The sequence below is a fragment of the Magnolia sinica genome, chromosome 10, assembly GCF_029962835.1.
Source record: "Magnolia sinica isolate HGM2019 chromosome 10, MsV1, whole genome shotgun sequence".
In the NCBI taxonomy this organism is placed as follows: Eukaryota; Viridiplantae; Streptophyta; class Magnoliopsida; order Magnoliales; family Magnoliaceae; genus Magnolia; species Magnolia sinica.
In genome coordinates this window covers 5,683,136-5,702,207 of record NC_080582.1, presented here as the reverse complement: position 1 = coordinate 5,702,207, position 19,072 = coordinate 5,683,136, and the positions used below count along the sequence as shown (strand labels likewise).

Here is a 19,072-nt window from a genome sequence, read left to right as displayed (position 1 = left end):
CGTCCCGACTCTGTTACCTTTTCCGCCCTCCCCTGCATTTCCCATTACCTCTCTCCTCTTCCAAATTACAAGGACTCTATTTCCTTTCTGCAATCCCCAATTGCTCTCTCTCCTCAGCATTTCCCGTCAGCTCTCTCTCCTCTTCCAGACTCTGTTACCTTTTCCGCCCTCCCCTGCATTTCCCATTACCTCTCTCCTCTTCCAAATTACAAGGACTCTATTTCCTTCTGCATCCCCCAATAGCTTTCTCTCCTCAGCATTTCCCGTCAGCTCTCTCTACTCTCTCTCTCTCTCTCTCTCTCTCTCTCTTCCAAATTTTTAGGGCTGGCTACCCAAAATAGAAGGAGATCATTTATAAAAAAAAAGTCAAACCTTGGAGAGATGGCTGATCCTGTTGTTTCCTTCTTTCTACAGAAACTAGACGAGCAAATCACACAAGAAGTGCAGCTCCTCTCTGGAGTTGAAGACAACGTAGCATGGATCAAAGCCGAGCTGGAGTCCATGAAAGCTTTCCTCAAAGACGCCGACAGACGAAGAGAGAGGGATGATGGCGTGGAGGCCTGGGTCAAGCAGGTTAGACGATTAGTCTTCAACGCCGAAGATGCCATTGATGAATTCATGATCCAGACGGAAACACACCGCCGTCTTGGTAACAGAGTCATGGGCTGTCTTCTTTTAACTGCTTCCTTTCGAAAGCTTCTGATAGCCCGACATCACTTCAGTATGAAGATGCAAACTATTAGAAGGGATGTGAAAGAGATCCATGATAGGAGGGATCGATACGATATTCGAAATCTACCACATGAAGGGACGAGTTCAAATGCTGCAGAAGGCAGGCCTAGCAGTCAAGTAATTGCTGCCCATTGGGTTGAAGAAGCAGACATCGTGGGACTCGAGAACGACGCCATGAAACTAGAGCAATTGTTGCTGAAAGATGAGGAGACACAACAGCCTACTGTCATTTCAATCGTGGGTATGGGCGGTCTGGGGAAGACGACTCTCGCAAAGAAAGTCTACAGAACTACAAAGACAAGTTTTGAATGTCATGCATGGATTAACGTTTCTCAATCATTCCAAATAAACGATATCTTGAAAGGAATGTTGAAGGGGTTTTACGAGAGCAGGACGGAGATAGCTCCAAATAGTGCAGAGTCATCAAATTTCATAGATCTACTAACGATGATCCACATATACTTGCGAGGAAAAAGGTACGCTCTTTTCCTCGACGATATTTGGGATATTAGTGTTTGGGAAGATGTGAAACTTGCTTTGCCTAATAAGGGTAGAGGTAAGGTCATCTTCACAACTCGCCATCAAAATGTAGCTTCTTCTGTACAAGAGAGTGGAGCCATTAGTCACAAACTAGAGCCATTATCTTGGGTTTTAGCTTGGGACCTGTTTTGTAGAAAGGCATTTAGGAATAAATGCATTCAAGGTACTTTCCCACAACACTTGATACCAACAGCAGAAGCCTTAGTAGGAAGATGTGAAGGTTTGCCGCTTGCGATTGTAACAATTGGTGGCCTTATGTCAAACAAAAGCACTCTTCCATCTGAATGGGATGATGTAGTTGAAAATCTTGATTGGGAATTGAGTCATAATCAAGCTCTTTCAAGACTATATCAAGTCCTGCTAACAAGTTACTACTATTTACCTCCTCATCTCAAATACTGTTTCTTATATTGTGCTCTGTTTCCTGAGGGTCACAAAATTAAGAGAAAGAAGCTTATTCGTATGTGGGTGGCTGAAGGCTTCGTAGAAGAACATCCACGCAAGACGCTTGAAGATGTCTCGACTGATTACTTTGTTCAGCTCTTGGACAGAAACCTGATACAGCCTCTCATTAGTCAGTCTACAGGAGAATTGATAGCATGTCAGGTGCATGACCTTATGCATGACATTGCTATCCACATGTTTAAGAAGGAAGAATTTGCAGCAATCCTAACAGACCGAAAAAATAATTTCAAAGAATCGCAGCGGCGGGTGGCAATCCAAAACACTGCAATTGATATTCCAGGAAGCATGTCTGAATTGAATCCTCGGTCACTCCTTGTATTTAATGACACAGAGTTTCCCTCTTCTTCTTTGTGTAGAATGTTTTCAGAATTTAAATTATTGAGAGTATTAGATCTAGAAGGCGCTAAAATAAATATTTTTCCGAATGAAGTGGGAAGCTTGATTCACTTACGGTATTTGAGCTTGAGGAAGACACAGATTACCGAACTCCCGGATTCATTGCGAAGACTTCACAACCTACAGACTCTGGATGTTAGAAATTCCAATTTGAAAGGTTTACCCACTGGAATAGAGATGCTTTTGAAATTGAGGCATCTTCTTTTAAGTGAATTTGCAGGCACTTCCGAATTCTATAAAATGCCTGCGCGAACAGCCAGTTTAAGCAACCTCCAAACGCTATCAGGTGCATCTGTCCATGGAGGCTTTTCAAGTGAGTTGGGTCGCTTAACCCAACTTAAGAAATTAGCAATTGGAGAAGTAAAAGAGGAAGATTGTAGACAACTATGTGATTCCATTAGTCGGTTGAAATGGTTGCGTTCCCTCAAAATAACAAGCCTTGGCCAAGATGAAGAACTCCACTTACAAGCATTGTCGCAGCCTCCACAATACCTTGAGAAACTATATTTGAGATGTTTGATGAAGGAGCTTCCCCAATGGGTTGCTTCACTCAACTGTCTCCTGGAGATCTCTCTTCTCAATAACCAATTTGTGAAAGATCCACTCATCACCCTTGGACAGTTACCCAATCTTGTGTCCCTGATTCTTAGTAATGCTTATGTGGGAAAGCAGATTTGTTGCACGTCTGGAGGATTTCCGAAGCTCAGAACCATGGGAATCACAGATATGGAAGAATTGGAAGAGTGGAGTAGAATAGAGGAAGGCACAATGCAATCCCTAGAGAATCTCAGTATTTACAGTTGTCCAAAGCTAAAGATGCTCCCAGATGGCCTTCAGCACCTCGCTACCATCCAAGAACTATTCTTAGGTAAGATGCCGGAAGAATTCATGAAGAGGGTAAAGGGTGGTGGAGATGACCATTTCAAGGTGCGTCACATCCCTGTAATTAGATCTTATCGTAAAGTTGGTGAGGACTCCATATTTGAATCGTTCTCTTGGTGAGGACTCCATATTTGAATCGTTCTAGATGGAGAAAAAAACGAATACTGCCGTCTGTGGGTTGTGCTTTGTGTGCAAGGAGGGACAGCGATGAACAGTCGTACGTTTCTCTCTCTCTCTCTCTCTCTCTCTCTCTCTCTCTCTCTCTAGTAGTTATAAGTGTGGCTTACTTTTTCAACAACCAGAACATCCGTCCAAATGGAAGTGAATTCATGGTGACCCCAACACCACCTGCTGTGGGGCCCACTGTGATGTATATGTTTTATATATATACATTGTCCATCTGTTTTACCAGCTCATTTTAGGACATAGCCCAAAAATGAAGCAGATCCAAAGCTCAAGAATACCACACCATAGGAAACAGTGATAATAACAGCAACCGGTGAAACCTTCCTAGGGCACAACGTAATGTTTATTTGCTATCCAACCTATTGATAAGATCACATAGACCTGGATAAAAGGGAAAACATAAATATTAATTTCATCCTAAAGTTTTATGGCCCCAAAAAGTTTTTAATGATGGTCGTTCTATCACCACTGTTTCAAATGGTGTGGTTCACTTAAACTTTTGATTTGCTTTGTTTTCAGGGTTGTACTAGAAAAATAAGGCAAAATGGATGGACATAATGGATATAAACAATATACATCATGGTGGGCCCCATGTTCGCAACACACCTAATTGGGCTGTTTTGGGTCACCACCCAATCCAATTCCTCATCTGATGGGCACCAATTGTGAGGGGGATCCCTCCAAAATCTCACTAAAAGATTACATCTCTCTAACCTTTGGTTTCTTGTTCAGTTGAATGTGGGCCACTGTTATATTTCCTTCTTAGTGGCCTAGTTCTAGTATACACATCCAAAGACTGGGATTGTTTAATCCACGAGATTGCTGGGAATTGCCCATTAATGATCTGGTGCATCAGATCAATAGGCCCAACTTTCACAGACTAAATAGATGTGTTTTCCAATATTCCTTCTTTTCCTTTCTTCTATTTTCATTCTCCGTTTATCATCGAGTGCTAACTTTCGCCCCAGCTAAGCTGTATATGGTTTTATGTCCAATGGATAAAGAGGTGGATGATTTCATCGGGCTTTGGGAGTGGCTTCAAAGCTAATTACCTTTTGCAAGGTGTAAAGGATGCAATAGTGTGAAGCGGCTTCTGAAATGTTTTCCAGGGCCAAGTCATGTATTTTGGGATGGACTTCTAGCTTAAAAATAAAATGACCATGAGTTTTCGAACCATATAAGATTCAGACTAATTAGAATTAGTAATTTAATTTGTGATTAATCACTAAAAGATCACATCTCTCTAATCTTCACTTCTTTTTAGCTTCTTGATCACCTAGTTAGTTCTAGTATATAGACTCCTATTGTTTAATCTAGGAGATTGATGGGAATCCCCCATTCATGATCTGGTGCATCAGATCAATGGTTTGGCCCATTGAGCAATGGGCCTAACTTCCATGGCCTAAAAAAGATGTATTTTCTATTCCTTTCTTTTCTTTTCTTTCTCCATTTATCATGGAGTAGTACTTTTCGCCCTAGCTGAGTTGCATATGGTTTTGTTTTTGATGGATAAGGAGGCTTAATTTTATCGGGCTTTTGGAGTGGATTCATAACTACCACGTTTCACAAGGCGAGGAGGTGTGGAGAAAGGAAAAATACAGTCAATTTTCTCTCCGGACTTTTTATGGGTTGCTATTTCAGCCATCATCAGGCAGAGCTCCAGTCATACCTCTTTCGTGTGGCATGAGGCCTCCGGAAGGCCTGGAAACAATAAATCATCTATTCATCCATTGCCTGGTTGCGAGACTGGTGTGAGAGAAGTTCTTTGGCTCCTTAACATGTCATGGGTAATTCCGAGGACTATTGATGGCAATTCCTGGCGTGGCATTGGAGCAGGATTGGAAAAAGGTTGGGTTTTGTGAAAGTTAGCTTTGGCATGGGCTTCTAATTTAGAAGCTCTTTATAAGTGTATCATTCTTTCTTGATCTGAGCCAGTGCCGCTGTTGTATTTCTTTGTGTTGTTTTTATAATAAAATTTCATTACCTCTTGAAAGAAAATTGTTCAAATAGGTTTCTTATGCAGCTGCTTAAGGCCTAGAATATTTTATGAATCTCATTGCTTTTCCATGATTGCAAGGTTAAACAGGCTAGAATTATATGGGATCATACACCCTATGGGGTTCATCGACACTTTGGATCCGTGGGCCTCAAATCAGACCATTTTCAATGCGGTTATCATTACCAACTAGGGCGTCCACCAAATCAGGCGGTGTATCCATGGGGCCTTAGATGTGATTTCATCTGAATACATAACATGTGGACCACAACATGTGCAGATTAGAAGGGACAGTCTGCCGGACGCCTAGCTCAATGGGCCACAAGACATGATCATCATCATCAGGTCACTTGATTTCAGGAAAATAGATGTCAACACCTGGACAATGATTGAACCCTACCCTGCATTTTCTGAGCATGTAACACATAGCAGCTTAGGGCAGGACAGGATTTATCATCCCTTGTCTCTTCTTTAGAAAAGTTTTCTATTGTTTGAACTTGTTAATTGACAAATTCACCTAGTTTTATTCTCTTGAAAGTCTTTCATTCATAGATTATGTGTTCATTGAGATATTTTTTCACCCTTGAGTTTGAGAGATTTTCTTTCCGTTGTATATTAGAATTGGAGTTTTTTTCTTTTCTTTGGTCCTTCTGTATAGAAGATTGCCAATTCTGCCCACTGCTTCATGATGATCCAAACCATTCATCTCAAGGGTCCCACCATAGATGAGCAATGTTGCAAAATTTTCACATCATGCCCGTTGTGGTGAAGCATGTTGCAATGTGCTGGTTCTATTGAAGGCAGCACCAATGGCCTTGCATACTTTAGCTTCTCCTGGTGCTATTCCACCACTCAAACCTAGAGAACAAGGGTTGGAAGGAAATGCACAATTTAAGAGGAAGATAACTTGCAATGTAGAGAACAAGGGATGGAAGGAAATGCACAATTTAAGAGGAAGATAACTTGCAATGTAGAGAACAAGGGATGGAAGGAAATGCACAATTTAAGAGGAAGAAAACTTGCAATGCACAAATAACAGTGTTGTATCAAGAAGACAAGGATTGCTTCTATCACATGTTTATATCAATGGAAAAAGTAGCACATTTCTTCCAAACAGTTTTATGGCATTCGGAAGTAGCAAAAAGAATCAGGTAGAGAGGGTGCTCTTCCCCCCTAATTTGAGCTTCAGTCCAGACCTGAACTATTCTGATTATTGATTTGGGGCCAAAGGCTCAAAGTTTCATGTAGTGCAATGTTGTAACGAGATCCCTACCACCCCCAAATGGGTGGGATTATTGGGTTATCTCCCATCCCCCATTGATTTGGATCACCAAAAGGTGGGAGCTACAAGTACACCTGGTTGGGTCGACAAAAAGCTCAATCAAGCATTCCATATGCGGAGATATATCTTATATGTACGTATATCTCAATATGCATTGATCACTACTATTATTCGCACTTTCACAATGGTTTACGTTGTGTGAGAAGTGGACTAAGCCTTTAATTGATGAATATTGGCCACACATCATCATAAAATAATCACATTCATACATATAATATGCCGAAAAACTCATCCCTGTTTGCGAGATATGACTGAATTAAGGTTCTGACAGTCTGGTCTACTTCCACCTCCCATCGGGCCTTCTCAGGTCCATCTTTGCCATGAAAGTGTCTGCGACCCGCTCTACATCAGCAATAAATGGGATTTCTTTCTTTGAACATATTCTTAAATTGCAGGGGAACAAAGCCTCGTATGAGTGTTCCACAAAGCAGAGAAATCAGAAAAACAACTTCTCTGCTTCTGATGATGACTGAAAACTCCCAATTACCAGGTAGCCTAACTGGAGGTTTTTTTTTCTGCCTGAGGCTTCATGCATCAGTCAGGTTCATAGCTGGGAGCCGGCAATGCTGACTGCTACTAGGAGTTTATAATCAAAGAATTATAGGTTGGTAGTTGTTGATAGAGAGCTGTCATTTCTTTTTTTTTCCTTCTTTTTTTTTTTTTTTTTTTTTTTTCTTTTTCGTTTTTTAAAAGGATGGTTCTATTTCATATGGGCCAATGTACAAACCATTACACATTCGGGCTGACCCCTACCTGGAAATTGGAGGGGCCAGCCTATCATATCTAACTTCTTACAGATGAGAGAATAGAAAAAACTAGCTAACATGCACCGCACCTAGAACCGTCCTATCCAGGACCAGCTCTCCGCGAGAGAGAAGGGGCAGCTCAGAGACCGCCGAAAAGGTTTTGTTCAGCTGATTGGCACTGCCCAAATGGGACAGACCGTCCGCTACTTTGTTGGCCTCTCTCGGGATGTGCTTGATCGAGATGCTACCTGTGGCCCAAAGAGAGCTGCCATTTCAATCGTTAGGGAAAAAAGAAAAATTGTTCACTTCCAATTCAATCTAAGTGATCAGCTCAACGGCATATCCATCATTCTAAGTTGCATCTGCTCTTACTGTAGTAGTGATCCTCTATATTCAGAGCAATCAGCAGTAGTAGTTTCATAATCAAGCCATCCTTTCTTCAGGTGGGCCTAACATGCAAAGAAGAGATTAATGGTAACAAATTCTGCTTTAAGGGTCCACATTCAATCCTATGTGGTCCACCATAAGGACGAATTGGCATTTTTTTTTCTTTTAGTGGCACCCGGACGAACAGTTTGGATCTTGTACACCAGGAACGCATAAGCATGGGTTGAGACAATAAAATAAAAATGGACCAAGGCCCGCAAATAATTCACACTTAACATGAAAATAATCATTTATTTGATGGTTGTTGATCATCCAACAGTTATACATGATTGATTAGCAGTGGCCCATTCATGATAGAGTATTACCAATGAATGATTTAAAATTTAAATGGACACATCAGTGGCAACGTATAGAGTGGAGATGATCCAAAGATGAAGGACAAAAACAGCAACATGTATAGAAGGGATGGTCCAAACATGAAGGATGAAAAACAGCATCTCTTTACGGCAGCTGCATATCCTCAAAAACTTGAGATTCTTTGGTGTACAAGTTGAATTAATTAGACTCAGGTGGGAACCAAGAGTATTATCGATCACTCTATCCCTCCCAATTCTTTCAGACATGGCTGAGGCTGTTGTTTTCTTTTTTCTACGAAAATTGGGCGAGCAACTCGCACGAAGTGCAGCTCCTCTCTGGAGTTGAAGGGGAAGGCACAGTATGCAGCGCCATTAGATTTGAGGCCCACCCATATGGCCCGTGATCGCATACAATTCTAGCCTGTTTAACCTTGCAATCGTGATCTTTCCAGAAATGAGATTCATAAACAATTCTAGGCTGTAGACAGCTGCCTAACAAACTTACTGAAACATTTTATTTTGATAGGTAATGAATTTTTAATAGAAAAACACCACAAAAAAAAAAAAAAAAACCACCAGTGACGACAGCCGTCCAAATCAAGAAAGAAAGATACATTCCTCAATAGCTTCTAAACCAGAAGCCTATACTAAAATACATGACTTCGCCTTGGTAAACACCTCAGAAGCCGCTCCACTTTGCTTCTGAAAACACCAGTTATTTCTTAACCCACATATGGCTCATGAGCCAGCCAGCAAAGCTAACCTTCACAACACTATTTTTTTTCCAATCTCACCATCATGCCACGCTAGGAACAAGAAGCCCTCTGTCCCCAACATCACCCATGACATGTCAAGGAGGCTAAAGAACCACTCCCACAGCAACCTCGCAACAATGGATGAATACATGATTTATTGTCTCCACGTCTTGCATGTATACAAGGCAAAAGTAGAAATGACCACTGATTACTTTTATAGATCATCAACTGCGAGAACCTGTTTCTACCCGCCAACCAACCTAAATCCGCTACATGAAAGTAGTGATTCCTGAGATGGCTGACATGGCAACACATAAAAAGAGTGCTGAAGAGAAAAGTGATTGGCTTTTCCTTTCTCCACACCACTGCTTCCTTCTCACCTTCCAAAGGGTGGTCGCGATGAAGCTTCTCCAAAAGCCTCATAAAATCATCCGCCTCCTCATGCATCAAACATAAAGACATATGCAACTCAGCTGGGGTAAATTAAATTACTGCTCCATAATAAAGAAAGAAAAAAAAAAAAAAAAAAAAAGAAGAACAGAATAGAAGACACTTCTTTTTAGTCTGTGAAAGTTGGGCCCATTGATCTGATGCACCAGATCATGAATCAGGGATTCCCAGCAATCTCCTAGATTAAACAATGCAAATCCTTTCATCTGTTTACAAAAACTAGGCGATCAAGAAGGAAATAAAGCAGTGGTCCACATTCAACTGAGGAAAAAACCAAAAGGTTCGAGAGATCTTTTAGTGAGATTTTCAAGCGATCCCATCACCATTGGTGATCCTCAGATGAGGAAGCGGATTGGGTGGTGACCCCAACACTGCCCAATTAGGTGGTGTTGGGCGCTGTGGGGCCCACTGTGAAGTATGTGTTTTATATCCACGCTATCTATTCATTTTTCCAATTCATTTTAGCTTATAAGCCCAAAAATGAAATAAATCAAAAGCAGGTTGGATGTGAAATAAACATTACGGGGGAACCTTGGAAGGTTTCAACGGTAGGGTTCATCACTTTCGACACCTTGGAAGGTGTCAAAAGCAGGTTGGACCACACCACACCACAAAGCGATGACTGAACAAACACCATTAAAATCTTCTTGGGCCGCAAAACTTTTAGATCAAGCTGATATTTTTGTTACCCCTTCATACAGGTCTATGTGATGTTATCAACAGGTGGATGTGAAATAAACATTACGGGGGAGCCTTGGAAGGTTTCAACGGTGGGGGTCATCATCCCCAATGTTTCCTGTAGTGTGATCCACTTGAGCTTGGGATCTACTTCATTTTTGGGCTTATGCCTAAAATGAGCTGGAAAAATGGATGGACGGCGTGGATATAAAACATTTGCATCAAGGTGGGCCCCACAGTGGGTGGTGTTGGGGTCAATGCCGAATTCGCTTCCAGTGGACGAATGTTCTGGTTATTGACCTGCAGGCACCACTTACAAATACTAGAGAGAGAACGCATGCCCGCTTGCAAGGAAGTGTATTAGGTGAGACCAGTGCGGCCCTTATCGTGCAGCCCACCTAGATATATGTATTATGTATCTACACCGTCCATCCGTTTTTAAAGATCATTTCATGGAATTATGCTAAAAATGAAGCAGACCCAATTACCAGGTGGACCATACCATAGGAAACAACAGTAATTGAACTCCCTACCCTTAAAAACTCCTTAGGGAGCAAATTAATGATTCCCTAGTGTTTATTAGCCATCCAAACTGTTGATAAGGTCACATAAGCCTGGATGAAGGAAAAAAATCAGCTTGATCCAAAACTTTCGTGGCCAATTAATGGTCAATCACCACTGTTTACTCTAGTATGGTCCACCTAATAATTGGATCTTTTTCATTTTTTCGATAATGCCCTAAAATTATCTGAAAAAACGGATGGATTGTGTGGATTCAAAATAAATACATGAAGGTAGGCCCTACGGTAAGGGCCTCACCGTCTTGGGTGAGGCCGGGGTCTCACATAACACGTTCCCAGCTTACAAATACTAGAGAGAGAGAGAGAGAGAGAGAGAGAGAGACGTACAACTGTTCATATCTGTCCCTCCACGCTCCCAAAGCACAGCCCACATAGACGACACTATTCGTTCTTTTCTCTATCTACAGCAATTCTGTCTGACTTGTATTCCTCACCAACTCGACGAAGTGTTCTAATTTCAGGTATGTGATGCACCTTGAAATGATCTTCTCCGCCCCTCTTTACCCTCTCCATGAATTCTTCTGGCATCTCACCTAAATATAGTTGTTGGATGACAGCGACGTGCTGAAGCCCATCTGGCAGCATCTGTAGCTTTGGACAACTGTAAATAAAGAGACACTGTAGAGATTGCATTGTGCCCTCCTCTATTCTACTCCACTCTTCCAATTCCTTCATATCATTGATTTCCATGGTTCTGAGCTTGGGAAATCCTCCAGACCTGAAACAAATCTGCTTCCCCACATAGGCATTAATGAGAGACAAGTACACCAGATTGGGTAACTGTCCAAGGATGATGAATGGGTCTTTCACAAATTGACTATGCCAGAGTTTCATCACCTGAAGACAGTTGAGAGAACCAACCCATTGGGGAAGCTCCTTCATCCCACATACCAAATGTAGTTTCTCAAGACATTGTGGAGGCTGTGACAATTCTTCTAAACGAACTTCTTCATTTCGGCCAAGGCTCATTATTTTGAGGGAACGTAACCATTTCAACTGAGTAATGGAATTACATAGTTCTCTACAATCTTCCCCTTTTACTTCCCCAATTGCTAATTTCTTAAGTTGGGTTAAGGAACCCAACTCTCTTGAAAAGCCACTGTCCACTGATGCACCTGATAGTGTTTGGAGGTTGCTTAAACTGGCTGTTTGCTTAAGCACCTTATAGAATTCCCTTCTGCCATAAAATTTCCTTAAAAGAAGATGCCTCAATTTCAAAAGCATCTCTATTCCAGTGGGTAAACCTTTCATTTGGGAATCTCTAACATCGAGCGTTTGTAGGTTGTGCAGTCTTCGCAATGAATCTGGGAGTTCCTTAATCTGTGTCCTCCTCAAGCTCAAATACCGTAAGTGAATCAAGCTTCCCACTTCATTCGGAAAAATCTTTATTTTTGTGCCTTCTAGATCTAATACTCTCAATAATTTAAATTCAGAAAACATTGTACACAAAGAGGAAGAGGGAAACTTGTTGTCATTAAATACAAGAAGTGACCGAGGATTCAATTCAGACATGGTTCCTGGAATGCTAATTGCAGTGTTTTGGATTGCCAACCGACGCGGCATTTCTTCGAAAGTATTTCTTTCATTTTTTAGGATTGCTGCAAATTCTTCCTTCTTAAACATATGGATAGCAATGTCACGCATCAGATAATGCACTTGACATGCTATCAATTCTCCTGTATATTCAAGAATGACAGGTTGGATTAAGTTTCTGTCCATGAGCTGAACAAAGTAATCACCGGAGACTTCTTCAAGTGTCTTTCGCTGTTGTTCCTTGACGAAGCCCTCAGCAACCCACAGACGAATCAGCTTGTTTCTCTTGATTTTATGGTTCTCAGGAAACAGACCACAATACAAGAAACAGTATTTGAGGTGAGGAGGTAAGTCATTGTAACTTGTTAGCAGCACTGTATTTAGTCTTGAGAGATCTTGATTGTTGCCCAATTCCCAATCAAGATTTTCAAGAACCGCATTCCATTCGGATGGATTCATGCTTTTCTTTGACAAGAGGCCACCAATTGCCACAATCGCAAGCGGTAAACCTTTGCATCTTCCGACTATGGCTTCTGCTGCTTCTTTCAAGTGTTGCGGGCAAGTTCCTCGAGGACATTTACTCCTAAATGTCTTTCTACAAAAGAGCTCCCAAGCTGAATCATGAGATAATGGCTCCATTTTGTATAAATAGCAACTCTCATCGACAGGAGAAGCTATGTTTTGAATGCGAGTTGTGAAGATGATCTTACCTCCACCCTCGCGAGGCAAAGCATGTTTTATATCTTCCCAAACACGACTATCCCATATATCATCAAGGAATAGAGCGTACCTTTTTCCTTGCAAGTAGTCGTTGATCATCTCTGCTAATTTTTCCTCATCCATTGTCTCTGTATGATTTGGAACCACCTCCCGCCTGCTCTCATAAAATCCTTCAAGCATGCGCTTCAAGATATCCTTCTTTTGGAACGATTGAGACACATAAATCCATGCATGACATTCAAAACTTGTCTTTGCAGTTCTATAGAATCTCTTTGCAAGAGTAGTCTTCCCCAGACCACCCATACCAACAATTGAAATGACAGTACGCTGTTGTATCTCCTCTTCTCTCAGCAACAATTGCCCAAGTTTCATGACGTCGTTCTCAAGCCCCACGATGTCTGCTTCTTCGACCCAAGAAGCGGCAACTCCTGGATCGCTTGGTCCGCTATCTGCAGAATTTGAACTCATCCCTTCCTGAGAGGGAGTATGAAACTCGTATCGAGTCCTCCTTTCACGGATATCTTTCACCTCCTTTCTAATCCTTTGCATCCGAGAACTGAACTGATATTTAGTTATCACATGCCTGAAAAAGCAAGCATGGGAAACTAGACAGCCCATGCGGCCGTCCCTGAGACGGCGATGCATCTCCGTTTGGATCATGTGCTCGTCCACAGCATCTTCAGCATCGAAGACTAACCGCCGAACTTGCATAATCCAAGCCTCCACACCTGCATCCCTCTCTCTTCGTCTGTCAGCATCTTTCAGAAAGGATTTCATGGATTGAAGCTCGGCTTTGATCCACGCTACATCCCCTTCAACTCCAGAGAGGAGCTGAACTTCTTGTGCGAGTTGATCGCCCAATTTTCGTAGAAAAAAGAAAACAACAGCCTCAGCCATGTCTGAAAGAATTGGGAGTGATAGAGTGATAATACTCTTTAAGTTCCCACCAGAGTCTAATTTATTGAACTTGTACACCAAAGAATCCTAAGTTTTTGAGGATGCAGCTGCCGTAAACAGATGCTGTTTTTCGTCCTTCATGTTTGGACTATCCCTACTATACATGTTGCCATTTTTGTCCTTCATCTTTGGACCATCTCCACTCTATACGTTGCCACCGATGTGTCGATTTACATTTTAAATCATTCATTGGTAATACTCTATCATGAATGGGCCACTGCTAATCAATTATACCTTCTTCTTTTTTCTTTTTTTTTTCAAAAGAAGGGCCATGCCCCTATATCTTTGATAGAAGGAACAAACGATGTACACGCTTGATTTCGGTTGGTCTCCACACCAAAAATATTTAGGCCTCACCTATCATTTCAGCTAAATAGAAAAAAAAAAATGGAAAACAGAGCAGAAAAATTTCCCTATCATCCTTACAAAATCTCCAAAACTGATCAAGGCTCCCTACTAGCCGGACTTGGACTACCCCATTTCCACGAAGAATTTCACCTTTCAGCTAATCAATTATACCTGTTGGATGATCAACAACCATCAAATAAATGATGATTTTCATGTTACATGTGAACTATTTGGGGGCCTTGGCCCATTTTTATTTTATTTTTTTTCTCAACACATGCTTATGCGTTCCTGGTGTACAAGATCCAAACTGTTTGTCCGGTGTGCCACTAAAATGGAAAAAAAAAAATGGCAATTCGTCCTTTTGGTGGACCACATAGGATCTGTTACGCAGGGAAGGATATGATGAGGTCGTACCGTCTTCCTAAGGGATAACTACTCCGAATTCACGGAGCTTCTCTAGGCTCCTCACGGAGATTCCTTGAATCCATGAGGGATGAAAATAGAAATAATTTCTAATAATTTAAAATAAATTGATTGATGATAATAATAAAAAATGAAATTACAATCCTTTAAATAGTGAACTCAAATCTAAGATTGGATTTCATACTCAAACTCCCTAAAAATGTGACTTACTATAAATAGTGAACTTACTATTTATAGACGGTCCTGATTCCAACTAGACTTCTTGGTTTTTGGCCAAAAATAGTAAGTATTCAATTTGTCCTAACCATGTTATTCTCCTAATTTTTCTAAGCCTTTTTTATTTTGAGCACAACTCCAAAAACTCGAAGGATCAAAAGTTATGATCAAATTAAAACTTACTATTTATAGTAAAAACAGAAATAAAACGGACTTTCGACCATCAATCTGATGGAATCTCGCAAATCCTAAGTGGGCAATTTCTAAAGTAGCTTCTCCTACCCCAAAATCATATATGGTATGTCGAAAAACTAATTCTAGTTTGCGAGGTACAACTGTTTTAAGGTTCTAACCGTCCTAATCATTTCTGCCTCCGATCAGGCCTTCTCTGGTCCATCTTGGCCATGAAAGTGTCTGCCACCCGCTTTACATTAGATCATGGGCCATATATATGGGGTCCATGGACACTTCGGACGCATGGGCCTCAAATCTAATGGCGCTACATACTGTGCCTTCTCTTGGCACTATGCCACCACTCAAACCTGGAGAACAAGAAGGAATTGCGTAATTCAAGAGGTAGATAATTTGTGATGCACTGACTAATTACAGTGTTCTATCAAGAAGACGAGGACTGGTTCTATCACATGTTTATATCAACCAAAGACGTAGCACATTTCTTCCAAAAAAATTTACTCCATTTGGATGCAGCAAAAACAATCAGATAGGGAGGATGCTTTTTCCCCCATTTTAACATCCAAGAACTTCGGGCCAAGCCTGAATTGTCCTGAGTATTGATTTGGGTGCCAATGGCTCAAAGTTGTTATGTAGTGCAATGTTGTAACGAGATCTCTACCAACCCAAACACTTTTGTGGAAGGGAAACCCATCCATTCCTCCTGAAGGTCCAACAAGCAATTTGGGGCACATCCAAATGTTGCTGTCAGATGTCTTCAATTTGGAGCATTCATATAGTTGGTTGTTGTTTAAACTATCTTATATTGTGTTGTGTATGAATCATAATGGGTTCACTCATTAGTGAAGATCTGTAGTGAGTCTGATGGATGAATTGGAGACAGCGCAACAAAGGACGCAGGAAAAGTCTAATGGTAATCAGATTCCTTGCTCACAAATCTTTGGTAGATGTGAGAAATATTTGTAGTAATTTTTTTATCATTTTTTATGCAGTTCTAGTTCTCTACACAATTCAAATTAAAGAAATAGTGGCAACTCTGATATGTTTAAATTTTAGAGAAGTTTAACTATGATCTACTCCAACAAATCATAGGTTTGGTGACTACACAAGTGAGTTCACGAGATCCGACTCTGCAAATGGCTTTAGATCAAGATCTAGATGACATCTTTTGTTTTATTTATTTATTATTTATTATTTTTTGAAAACGCAAGACCCTAATCTTATTATAAGAAAGATCCCTTTCTACACCCAAACAATCGTTTACACCCTTCTCAAAGACAAAAGCGTAAAAAGATCACAAGACTCTAAACCCAAAGTCATAAACCCTAATTTCTTAGGACACCATCATCCCAACTATCCATCTCAACAGAGCTGACGGCAATCAGCGATCACGACCGGCTTCAAGGTCCTCCCAAACGAGGACCCCACCTTCTCAATCACCTTCATGATATCCATACCCTCAATGACCTGACTGAACACGACGTGCTTCCCATCAAGCCACTCCGTCTTGGCCGTACAGATGGAGAACTGGGAGCCGTTTGTTCCAGGTCCGGCAATGGCCATGGACAAGATCCCGGCATTGGTGTGCTTCTTGACGAAATTCTCATCCGCGAACTTGGAGCCGTAGATCGACTCGCTGCTGGTGCCGTTTCTGGCAGTGAAATCGCCGCCCTGGCACATGAAATTTGGAATGACTTGGTGAAAGCTTGAGCCCTTGTAGTGGAGGGGCTTGCCAGAGCGCCCTGTGCCCTTCTCGCCGGTGCAGAGGACCCAAAAGTTCTTAGTCATCTGTGGGGTTGTGTCTGCGTAGAGCTCCATCACGATCTAGCCAGCGGGGTTCCCACCGACGGTCATGTCGAAGAAGACCTTGGGGTTTGGCATGGCTCAGTGTCGGATCGGGTGCTTTCGACTCAGTGACTTGGTGGAGGATGGGAAATAGGTTGTGACTCGAAGAATTTATTTTATTTTAATTTTTAAAGTTTATTGATTTGATTTTATCTTTCCTCTAATTTCTTGTCCTTGATTTTTTTGGAGACTAAATCCAAATACTATTGCAAGTAATGCATTGAAACTTAAAGGTTTGCTGGCTGATTTCGAAGCTTAGGATTCATCTACATTAATTATTTCAAGCAGTTTAATTCAAACTATCCAAAGCTTATTTCTTTATCTAACTTTGGTTTACACTTTAGTTTGAAGGTAATCATTATCTTAACTAAGAAAAGTGAGAATTAGCTTATATTTTCATAGATTTACCTCATATGATTTGTGAGATTTGGGATAAATATTTTTTGCTAGCAAATATTTAAATTCTGTATCGTACGTATCTACAGGTTGGCAACAAATATACTGCTAATTCTATTTTTAATAATTGGAAATTAGCAAAGGATTGTGAACAAAGACTAGGAGATTCAACAACCCACACGTGCCATATAAGAGTTTTTATAATGCAAAGATGAATGGATTTTATTTTTTATGCAGTTTATGAAATACAATTTAAAATGGTCTACGAAAGTGGATATGAGAACGCCTTGTTGATTGGAACTAATCAAAAGGTAGGTGTTAATGTAGATGGACTGCATTCTTATGATCTCATACTAGTTTGATATCTATGACTGAGACTCACTAACACAACTTCTGTACCATATACAGACCAATGTTTCAAAAATTGAATCAGGGGCCAACCCATCTCGTAAGTAGGAAGAAAATCAAGTGCAATAGAAATGCTTGTTTCAATTGATGGTAGGAAGATGTGAACCTAATGCATGAGATGTGCCTAGATGCCTACCAATGTTGGATAAGATGACCATCAGGTGCAACGAATTTAGAAAATAATGAATATATTACAGGGTTTTCTTTTGTAGTTGCAGAAATTTAGGAATAGTTCTAAACCATTGCTATAAACAGTCATCAAAATGGTTTTAAATCGTTCCTATTTTTTACTGAGGCCCTATTAAGGAATGGTTTAGGACCATTCCTAAATCTTTCAAGACGATTTCCAACCCTTCCAAATCAATGTTTTTAATGTGGTGGCTGCGACACTTCAATTTTAGCTATTTACATATATTTAGTTCAGATTGCTATTCAGGCCAACTGAGCATCCAAACAAATCCAAAATCATATTTTAGTACAGTAACTTATTCAGGCTAATCTTTTGAATTTTGTGAATGGGGATCTTATTAAACAATCTTGTGAATTTATTTTTTTTGGATGAGTATAAGGTGTAACAAATTCAAGAAACAATCAATATAATGTTGGTTTTTTTTTGTTTTTTTTTGTTTTTTTTTTTTGCAGAAATTTTATCGAGGAATTGGGCCGTCGCTAATTTCTGAACTAGTCGAAAATCAACAACGGATTTGAGGTCCATCCCTTAAACTAAGAGCAGTGATGGACCTTATCCGTCACCAAATTTTACAATGACGGAAAGTTTACTTAGTTTAGCAACGGTTTTTTAAATTTTGCGACAGATAGTATCCGTCGCTTATTTTCGCGGACCCAAACCGTTGCAGATTAGCGACGAATTTAATCTGTCATTTAATTTTTGCGGTGCGGAAAACAGCGACGGACCAAGTCCGTCGTTAATTGTGTTTTGCCACGAATCTTGTCAGTCGCAAATTCACGATTTTGGCATAGTAACCTAACTAGTAAACGTTGTGGATTCACAAAGGTTTATTGATAAACGAGATAGAAAATCCGAACCAAATGCCAAATAATGAGGCCGATTGGTGGATGAAACACAAGATCGATTGTCGTATTTGACAGAAGATGAACGTACTATGTTAAATGGATGATTTGTTTATACAAATAACTGATATAAAAATTAATTTTTATTCTATATAGTTATTGACGTGTGGATTAAATTTTAAATTGCTTATAATTATGATTTTGTTAAACAATATTTGATGCTCTAGCTGAATAAAGTCTCAAAAGAATGGCCGTAGTCGCATTCCAAATTTTAAATTTCATGATTGTGAATGTAATGGAATTTGAGATGAAAATTCATATGATTGTGTGAATGTATGAATGATGAGTTAGTGAAAACTTATAATATAGTAAATCATACCTATAAACAAATGTACGGTGAGTAGAATTATGTATACTTGTGTATGAGACGTGAGCTGTAACTCGGGTCTAAAAGGTATCCGAATTGCGAGGCATGATACAAAAGGCCTGAATGTAGGCATTTCTCTCCCA

At 40.4% G+C, this 19,072-nt stretch overlaps 2 protein-coding genes and 1 pseudogene across 2 annotated transcripts; 1 reads left to right on the top strand and 2 right to left on the bottom strand.

The window, feature by feature from the left end:
- The first annotated feature begins 381 nt into the window (after positions 1-381).
- LOC131257638 (disease resistance protein RPM1-like) lies at positions 382-7,012 on the top strand. The gene is made up of 2 exons (XM_058258416.1): positions 382-3,060; positions 6,935-7,012. Exons 1-2 carry the CDS (start codon positions 382-384, stop codon positions 7,010-7,012), a joined length of 2,757 nt encoding a protein of 918 aa, XP_058114399.1.
- A 3,861-nt stretch (positions 7,013-10,873) lies between these two features.
- On the bottom strand, positions 10,874-13,642 carry LOC131257637 (disease resistance protein RPM1-like). Its single transcript, XM_058258415.1, has one exon. The coding sequence runs from the start codon at positions 13,640-13,642 to the stop codon at positions 10,874-10,876; it is 2,769 nt and encodes a 922-aa protein (XP_058114398.1).
- Positions 13,643-16,047: 2,405 nt separating this feature from the next.
- Positions 16,048-16,814, bottom strand: LOC131257332 (peptidyl-prolyl cis-trans isomerase-like; annotated as a pseudogene).
- Positions 16,815-19,072: the final 2,258 nt, after the last annotated feature.